This window comes from Falco naumanni, chromosome 6 (assembly GCF_017639655.2).
Source record: "Falco naumanni isolate bFalNau1 chromosome 6, bFalNau1.pat, whole genome shotgun sequence".
In the NCBI taxonomy this organism is placed as follows: Eukaryota; Metazoa; Chordata; class Aves; order Falconiformes; family Falconidae; genus Falco; species Falco naumanni.
The window spans coordinates 74637273-74646960 of record NC_054059.1 but is presented as its reverse complement, the minus strand read 5'-3'; the positions used below and the strand labels follow the sequence as shown (position 1 = coordinate 74646960).

At 67.5% G+C, this 9688-nt stretch overlaps 1 protein-coding gene across 1 annotated transcript; it reads right to left on the bottom strand.

The window, feature by feature from the left end:
- Positions 1–653: 653 nt before the first annotated feature.
- GAREM2 (GRB2 associated regulator of MAPK1 subtype 2) lies at positions 654–7892 on the bottom strand. Its single transcript, XM_040597109.1, is given in 8 exon segments — positions 654–1372; positions 1374–2034; positions 2190–2353; positions 3061–3327; positions 3329–4177; positions 4524–4654; positions 6144–6280; positions 7715–7892. Coding segments are annotated over 8 exon segments (2550 nt in total). The 5' UTR covers positions 7831–7892; the 3' UTR covers positions 654–1147.
- Positions 7893–9688: the final 1796 nt, after the last annotated feature.

Here is a 9688-nt window from a genome sequence, read left to right as displayed (position 1 = left end):
GCAAATTGAGCAGCCAAAGGCCAGAAGGGTCCCCCATGGGGAGAGCTCAGTTGAAACTAAAAGGTTTTAAATCTCTGTGCACCTGTCACCAGTGTCGGAGCTGGCCTGGCCTCCGCCTCTTGGGCTCGCTGCGGTGCGGTGCAGTCCCTCCCCAGGCTCGGGCCATTTGGCCGTGTCCTGGCGGGGCTTGGGCCAGGAGCTGGGCGCTGCTGCTCTTTTTGTGTCATGGATGTGCTCATTTCTCAAAGCTCTCATGACTGAATCTGACTGAGGCATCATCTTACCCTGCCTCTGCTGGGGGAGGCGCTGGGCTGCCTGTGGAGCTGGTAAACCGGCCTTCAGCCCTGCCGGGGGGGCGATGCAGCAGCCCCCGGGACCTGCCCCTCCTGCTCTGGGAGCAGGACCTGGGTGGCTGCTGTATGCAGGGCTGTGCCTGCAGGGTCTGAGCCTCGGCTGGGCAGCCCTGCTCCCCCTCGAGGGACTGGGGAGAGCTGGTCCCAGACCCTCACAGTGCTGTGGCCCCATCAAGCTCAGGGCAGTGGGCTGCGGGGGTCTGTGGGGCACCTTGCCACAGGCCCCGAGAGCGTGGGGTGCTTTGGGTGCTGGATGCAGCCCTGAGGACGGGTCTCGGCCATGGCCATCTGGCAGGGGAGCTTCCTTAAAGCCCTGAAATCACCCTGGGGTGCAGGCAGCCCAGAGCAGCTTCAGGCACAACATCTCCCCTCGCGGGGACATGCTCACACACATCTCTTCCCAAGAAGCGGGAAGGGTGTGCAAGGACAGGAGTGGCCCCAGAGCCTCCTTCCCCACCGGCAGCCCCTTCCCCCTCCTCCCTGATCAAGGGGCTTCTCCTGTGGCTTGTTTCTCTCCTGTATGTTTATTACACTAATCCACAAGGATTAAGTTAAACCAGTCAACGCAAACTCCAGCATTTTCCAGCCCATTTGGGCCAAAATTACTGTCCAGTGTTAAAATGGAAAGAGGGGAGGGCTGGGCAATAGGGCCAAGCTGCCGGCGAGCTTGCACAGCTGCGCGCACAGCTGGTGGATACTGCCGCAGCGGGGCAGGGGATGGGAGCATGGAGAACCAGAGCTGTGGTCTGGGTGGCTGGGGGACCCCCACACTCCAGGGGATCCCTAGCATGTGGCTAGATCTTGGGGCGCCAGCCCTTGATGAACTGCATGATCTTCTTCACCTGGAGCTTGGTGAGGCGGAAGTCGTCGGCCAGGATCTCCTCGCTGAGCTGCACGAAGATGCTGCCGTCGATGCGCTCGCGGGCAAAGAAGCTGACCACGTCCTCAGAGAGGCCGATGAAACGCAGGCACTTGGAAACCTCCTCCAGCGAGAGGGACGAGAGGTCGGCGGGGGGGCAGCCAGGGCAAGCTGTCCCCGCTGGGACGGGGGGCAGCTGGCGGGGGCCCCCCATCGCCCCTCGCTGCTGGCGGCACCTCGATGACACCCTGTGCCAGGTAGACGTGGGTGACGCCGCCCTCAGCCCCACGCAGGACAGCAGGTGAGAGCGGGGCTGCTCCACGGATGACAATGCTGTCCCCCTCGAAGCCCTTGGGTGGGCGAGGAGGGGGTCCCGGCTCCTCAGTAGGGGCGAAGGTCTCTGGCGAGGAGGAGGAAGGGGCAGTGGGGGCCGAAGGTGGCTTGGGCCACTCTGGGCTCTCTGGCCATTCAGCCGGGCCGGCGAAGGGGTTGAGCGCCCCGAAGGGGGCAAAGCGCTTTTGGGGGTGTGGGGGCTTGAGGCGGGGGCAGCTGCGGTAGGGCTTCAGGGGGGGCTCGGCCCCCAGCAGTGGGGTCGAGCAGCCACTGCCCACCCCAGCACCTGCCTCCGCGTATGCCCAGGGGTCTGACCAGGAGGTAGGGGTGGGCTGGGTGGCGGGGGGCAGTACGGCGGGGGGCAGTATGGCAGGGGGCAGCGGGCGCCCAGGGGCCTCCCCAGCTTTGCAGTCGCCCCAGGTGCAGGGGTAGCAGTACAAGGAGTAGGCGTCGGGTGAGGGTGAGCCGCTGCCGCTCCGCGGGACTGACCTGCCAGAGGAAGGAAGGGGAGCATGGCCATCACCCCAGGGCTGTGTTCCCTCCCCAGCCCCACACTGCAGGGACATGCCGCCCCAAGGTGTCAACCCACCACCCCGTGCCCACCGCAGCACCCTGGTGTTCCCAGCCGTGCCGGAGCCACTCACCCATCATGAAGCCCCGAGGAGTAGTAGGAGAGGCTGGGGCTGGGCGAGGGAGCGGGTGCCAGCTTCGGGCAGCGCAGGGGTGCCGGGGGGCTGCAGGATGCTGGGGGGCGGCTGCCCCGGGGCGGCACAGGGGGTGCATTCAGCAGCCGGCACTCCTCCTTCACCTGGAACGGGGGGCGAGCGCCATCAGGCCCCCCCCAGTCACCGGTGCCAGGGGATCTGCCCACAGGGCCCTGCGGCTGGAAGGGGCGATGGGGAACTCGGGGGCAGCCAGCCCCAGTTGAGCCATGAAGCTCTGGGTGCCAACAGGGAGCCCCAGGGAACCACATACCCCACGGTGCGTGCAGCCCAACAGAATTGGGTACCCCATGGCGAAAGGGAGCTTGAGATTTTGAGTACCCCATGGCACGGGGACCCCAGAGGATTTGGGTACCCCACGGTGCTGGGAAGCCCAAGACATTCAGGTACCCCGTGGTGCAGAGCCCTAGGGAGCCAGGGACCCACGGTACAAGGGCATCCTGAGGATTTGGTTACCCTCTGGTGATGGAGAGCCCGGGGTGCCCCAGGGTGCCAGGGAGCCCCAAGGATTTGTGTGACCAGAGCTGAAGAGGGACCCTCACCCAAAAGCCAGGGGACAGGGCTGGCAGCCCAGAGCCCTGCAGCACGCGGGGAGACGCTCAGGCTGGCTGTGCCATGGGGCTGACAGCGCGGCCCCGGGCTGTGCACCCCCTGCCCACGGCACAGGGCCGCCGGCGGGGCCGTGCCGGGCCTCACCGACCCACTATCTCGGTGCATCACCCCCAGCCAGGGCGTCAGGCAGGACCCCAGCACCATCATTCCCCATCCCTGGGGACAGGACCGCGGCTCTTACCGCCTCCGACTTGGGTGGCACAGGAGGTGGGGTGTCCCCGCAGGGCTCGTCCCCAGGCACACTGGGGCGGTGAGGGGAGCCCAGTGGGGTGATGGGGCCGAAGGAGACGAGGTCCTGCCGGCCAGTGCTGCTGCCCAGCTCGCAGCAGCCCTCGGGGCTGGGGTTGCTCCAGAGCTCCTCGTAGGGAATCTCCAGCGGCTCCTGAGTCCTGAACTCTGGCTCGGCCCAGTCGGGCATCATATATTCCCGGTCGGGATCAGGGAAATCGGGCACTGGCGGGCGTGGGGTGCCCCCCCCCGCTGCCCCGCGGTCCCTGGCAGCGGGCGGCGGGCTCCCGGGGGACCCCTGTGCCACAGGCGCAGAGGGAAAGGCGCTGCAGGGGCTGGCTGAGTTCCTCGCGGGCACAGGCAGGTAGGCAGAGCCGCAGGCGCCGGGGGCTGGTGCACTCCTCCAAAAAGTCAGGTTTGGCCTCCCGCACGGCCCTCGAGTACTCGTCGGGGTTGAAGCGGTCGTGGCAGTACGCAGCACTGTCCCGCAGCAGCTTTTCTAGCTGGGGGTCCCCGGTAAGCAGCCCCTCGGGCAGCTGGAAACGGGGCATGTCGGTCAGCAGGAGGAAATGGAAGGGGACCAGCTCGTCCCGGCGGAGGATGCAGCAGAGAACCACAGTCTTGGAGATGATGCTGACCAGCTTGTAGCAGTGGCCCTCGCGGATGGCGTGCAGGTCGTAAGGGTTGCGCGCGGGGCGGCTGGGCACGGCCACGTTGACAGGCAACCGCACCTTCTCGATGATGCTGCGGATGGTGTGCTCACCCTCCTGCAGCCGCAGCTCGAGGGGGCTGCGGGTGCTGAAGCGGCCCTTGCACTGGAAGGGCAGGCTGAGGCTCTCGTTGGTGCGGTGGTTCATGCAGATCAGGCAGGGCATCTTCCCCTTCACCTGCCTGGCCCCCGCCGCCGGCGCTGCCTTGCCCAGCTTCCGCAGGATGGTGTTGAAGCGTGACTTCTCCTTCACCGTCTTGGCACAGAGGATCTCCGCTTGGCCCATCAGTGTCAGCTCGTCCCCCGCATTCAGCGTAAAGTTGTACACCTCGCTGTCCTCGCTGAACTCCCCTGACACCACCTGCCCCAGGACAGCCCCACCATGGGACCCACTGCCCTGGCACTGCCTCCTGATGTCCCACTACCATTGCCTGATGCCCTGCCACCATCCCCTGAAGTCCCACCACCATCTCCTTTTGTCCCACCACCAACCCTTGATGCCCTACCACTGGCTGTCCCACCACTGTGCTCTCCTGATGCCCCACCACCAGCTCCTGATGTCCCACCACTGTCCCCTCCTGATGTCCCACCACACTCTACTGTTGCCTCACCACCACTCCCTGACACCTGCTGTCCCACCACTGTCCCCTGAGATCCCATGACCATTCCCTCACCCTACCAGTACCCCTGGCTGTCCCCATTTGGACCTTCACGCTGAAGGTGATGGCCTCCATGACGAAGACACGGTCTGGGAAGATGCTGGCCACCTCCTCCACGCTGTTGAAATACTGCACGGGCTCACGGATGTCCCGGTCCTGGTCCAGCAGCTTGAACTTCCCTGTGTGGAACAACCAAACTCATGGTGGTGAGTAGCCCATCTCCAGCATTTGGCCCCAGGGGAGCCAGCATGGACCTTCGGCGGGGAGGGGGGGGGGGAGGGGCAGACACCCTGGGGTCCCCCATCATGTTTTTGGGGGATATTTCTGTGCGCTTCACCCAGCATGTCCAAGTGCTGCGAGGGGACACCAGAGCATCTCCCATACCTGCACCCCACACACACCACATCAGGGGGCTTTTGGGTGGGACAACACACACGGGGTGTCTCAGCAATGCCACTCCAGCAGCCCTGGAGCTGCGGGGACCGCGGCAAAGCAGCCGCAGAAACGCCTCATGGATGGAGGACACCGCCTGGAGCAGGGCCAGTGGAGCAGCCAAAATGTCAAGGAGTCCCCATTGCCCCCCGAAACCCGGGGCCTCTCCAGAGCCCTGTGACCCTCACTCTGCCCCACACCTCGGGTGGGAGAGCCACCGGGGAGGGGACCGAGGCTCAGCCGCAGGGATGGCAGCAGAGACGAAGGCGGGAGTGGGGAGCTGAGGGGGGGGGCTGCAGCCGGCAGCAAAACTGCCGCCACGGGCATCGCTCGGCAGGGACAGACCTGAGGGGAATATTAATCCCCCGATGCGCCCGCGCCAGCCAGTGTGGCTGCTGCCAGCCCCACGCCGAGCAGTGCTGGGGCCACGGCTGCCCCTCGCTGGGCAGGGTCGCAGCCCTGGCTGTGGCATCGGGGACAAGGTGACAGTAGAGGCAGGAGCCATGGTGCCTGAGCTGGGAGCAGCCCCACATACCAGGGCAGCCAGCTCAGGCACGGCCAAGCCCCCCAAAGCCAGTTAACACAGTCAGACCCTCCCCTCCTTGCCTCGACCTCCCCCTTGGGATGGGCGATTAACCCCTCCCCCGCTCCATTTCCCATTATTTATTTATTAGCAGGACTCATTACCGACATGGTGAGCACTTAGAGTGGTCATTAAGGCTCTTGCTACGGTGGCTGCCGGCATCTCAGCACCTTTGCCTGCATTGCCAGCCCTAACCCTGCTCCCATCCGATCCCGACCTCCAGCCCCATCCTGTCTCCATCCCTATCCCAGTCCCACCACATCCCCATCCCATCCTCATCCCTCTCCCTGTCCCCATCCCACCCCTGTCCCATCCCCACCCCTACCTCCATCCCCATCATCATCTCCATCACCATCGCATCCTCAGCCCTCTCCCTGTCACCATCCCTTGCCTTCCCCTTCCTCATCCCATCCCAGTCCCTGTCCCCATCCCACCTTTATCACCACCCCATCCCTGCCAGCCCCCTTCTGCAGCTCCCCAGCTTTGGGCCGGACGCTGGCACAGAGCAGCCCCCAAAACAGAGCATCTCCTCCCCTGGACTGGACCATACTGGAGCAGCCCCAGTCGAGCTGCCGGAGGGGGAAGTCCCAGCTCTGGTCCCCCCAACGCTGGGGACAGTACCACCCTTGGCCTCACGCTCCGGCCACCCCCACCTGGGTACTGGAGCGGGATGTCGATTTTGGGGCCGATGACGTAGTGTCCTTCCTCCAGGCTGTGAGCCGTCACCGTCGTCCACTGCCGGCAGGAGTGGACCAGCAGCACGTCCTGGGCGCTCACCCCCCTCCACGCGCTCGCCTGCCGGGGGACAGGGCTGTCACCACCCCCTGGACCCCCGCTCTCCCCGGAGCACCCCGAGCCAGCCCGAGGGATGAGCAGGTGCCGCTGCCAAGAGCCGCCAGTTGCCCAGGAAACAATTTCTTTGTCCCCCCTGAAAAGCTGCAGCCTCCGCAAACAACAAGTGTATTGAGCCCAGGCCGGCACAGGGCCCCCCACCCCCCACCGCTGCGCCCCCCGGCACCCACCGCCAGCACGGCCCCAGCACCCCCCTGCTCCGAGTGACCGATCCTGCCCCGCCATGCCGGGGTGACCCTGCGCACCCTTCCTCCTCCTCCTCCTCCTCCTCCCGCCCAGCCGGTGCACCCCGCTCCCCCCCGCGGCCTGTGCATGGAGGTCACAGCCAGGGGCACCCCCCCCTCAGCCCGGCGGTGTCCCCGGGACAGTGGCTGGGAGACATCGTGGCTCGGAGCCCCTGCTGGCCTGGTGCTGCCGCCTCCACTGTCACCCCAAAAGGGTAACCAGGGCCCAGCCCCATGTCTGGGGGGCCGGGGGCAGCCTGGCGGCTCCCCACCCCCCTCCACTGACACCCACGGGTGCTGGACCAGGGATCTGGGTGCCAGGCAGCCCCTGCCCCACCCCCCCCCGGCACCCCAGGAGAAGAGGCCCAACAGCAGCAGCCCTGACCTGGGCCAGCAGCTCAACCATGTCTCACCTGGCCCTCCAGCCTTCCTCCCTCCTCCTCATCACCCCAGCCTTCCTCCCTCCTTCTCTTCACCCCTACAGCCTTCTCTCCTTTCTCCTCATCCTCCGCACTCCTCCAGTCTTCCTGTGTCTCCCTCCTCCTCGTTCCTCCAGCCTCCATCCTTCCCCCTTCTTCTCTCCCTCCTTTCCATCCCTCCAGCCTTCCTCTCTCTTCCTCCTCACCTCTCCAGCCTTCCTCCCTCCCTCCTCATCCCTCTGTCCTCCACCTCTCCCCCTATCCTTCCTCCTCTTCTGCCGTCACTCCAGCCTCCCTTCCTCCTCCTCCTCGTCCCTCCAGCCTTCCTCCCTCCTCTTCACCTCTCCGTCCTCCCTCCTCCCCATCACTCCAGCCTCTCTCCCTCCTCCTCATCCCTCCAGCCTCCTCCATCCCTCCTCCTCTCCATCCTCCAGTCTCCCTTCCTTCTCCTCCTCGTCCCTCCAGCCCTTCTCCTCCTCACCTCTGTCCTTCCTCCTCCCCATCACTCCAGCCTTCCTCTCTCCCTCCTCACCTCTCCACCCTGCCTCCCTCCCTCCTTCTCCCCATCCCTCCAGCTCCCCTCCCACCTCCTCCTCGTCCCTCCAGCCTTCCTCCTTCCTCCTCCCCATCCCTCCAGCCTCCCTCCCTCCTCCTCCTCGTCCCTCCAGCCTTCCATCGCCCCTTGTGTGCTTCGCCCCTCGGGCCCCGCTTCCCCGCCGGCCCGGCCGCTCACCCTGCCCCAGGCAGACGAGGGTGGGCAGCCGGCACTGGCTGACGATCGCATCGAGGGGCAGCGCCGCGGGGCTCCAGCGGAGCCGGGCCAGCCCCGCCGCCAGCTTCTCCATCGCATCGCGGCTCAGGCCGGCCCCGGGCCGCAGGGGGGGGCGGCCGAGCCGGGCTCCATCGCCGCCGCCGGGCCGGGGCAGCGGCGGGGCCGGGGCCGGGGGCGGGGGGGCGGCGGGGAGCGGGGGCAGCCGGGAGCCGCCCCCCGCCCGCCCCCGGCCCCTCCTGCCCGCCCGCCCCGGCAGGCGGGACCCCCCCCCGCGGCGGGGCCGGGGAGGTGGCGGCGGGCGGGGGCCCCACTGGGCTCCCCCCCGCCTTGGCGGGGCAACCCCCCGGGGGCGACGCCGCGCCCCCCGCCCCCGTTCCTGGCCCCGCATCCCCCCGGCGGGACCCCCCCTCCCTGGCCGGGCACCCTCCGGCGGGGACTGCTCCCCGGGGATGGGGGGCGGCTGCGGGGGGTCTCACCGGGGCAGCGGGGGGGCTCGGCTCCCTTTGGCCGCCCACGGAAGGGGTCGAGGGAACACTCGGAGCCGCCCCCCACCCCCCTCCCGTCCCTCCCGTCCCGGGGCAGGGACCCCGCCGGGTGTTCCCCAGGGAGACCCCGGGGCTGGAGTCGCGGGAGGAGGCTGAGGGGCCGGGGTACAGGGGGCCCGGGTGGGCGGCAGGCGGAGGAGCCCCATGCTGCCCTACACCCCGATCCCTCAGCATGGCCCCCCACCCCCCAGCGCTGCCACAAAGCCGCCAGGCGTGCATGGCACTGGCACCGGGAGCGGGGACCCCCCCCCACAGGGACATCACTATCACAGAGACCCCCCCAGCAAGAACATCACTATCACAGCAACACCCTCCCCCCCCGGCAGGGACATCCCTGCCACCCCGAGCAGCCGCCTTGCATCCTGGGGACCCCCAGCCACCCTGAGCTGGGGACGCAAGGCCGGGGGGTCCCCCCACGCCTCGTGCTGGGGACCCGGCCCGGGGAGCTCAGGGCTGGGGGTGCCGCACCCCTGGCACCACCCTGGGACAAGGAGGAGGAAGGAGCAGAGGAAGCAGCAAGTGCCAGCGGGGCCAGTGCCCAGCCCTGGGGACCTGCCACGGTGTTCTGGGCCCTGCCACCCTGCTTTCCCCCCCAAGCACCCCCAGTCAAAGCCTGGGGGCTGCTGCTGGAGCCCCCCCCCATGGGTGCCGGAGCCCTCAACCCCTCCTCAAGGGCTGGACTCAGAGCAGGGGTGGGGTCCTCGTGTGGGATGGGTTGGGGGAACACCCCCAAAGGTGCGATGGGAGCAGCAGCAGGGTTCACTGGGGCAAAGCCCAAACGTGGCAGGACAGAAAAACCTTGCCAAAATAAGCAAGGATGGGGATGGAGCAGGGATGGGAAAGGAGCACGGACAGGGAAGGAGAAGGGATGGGGATGGAGCAGGGACAGGGATGGGATGAGGATGGAGCAGGGATGGGGATGGGACAGGGATGGAGCAGGAGGAGGATGGGGAAAGCTTCAAGACCCCCAGCATCCGTGGAGGGAAGCTGCTGCCAAGTCCCCGAGCCCCAAGCCCGCCGGGACCCCAGGCCCAAACAGCACTGCAGCGGTGACGGCTGTGCAGGCAGCCAGGCCATGAGCCCCAGGCCCGGTGCACGTTCGAGGCCGCAGCTCCTAGCCACAGCAGCAGCCACCCCGAGCCCAGGCGGCTCGGCCAGCGATCAGCCCATCCCATTGCCAAACACCACCACATCCATGGGGACGCAGAGGATTCAGGGTTGCGGAGCTGCTCCCCACGGCCCCATCCACCTGCGACGAGACCCACAGCTGCTGGGAGCCTCCACACACTGGCAGCCCGGTCAGTGGCTTTATTGCCAACAGCAGCACAGATCCCCCCTCTCCTGGTTACCGCTGCCCCAACCAGCCCGCACCTCGGGGACAGGCGA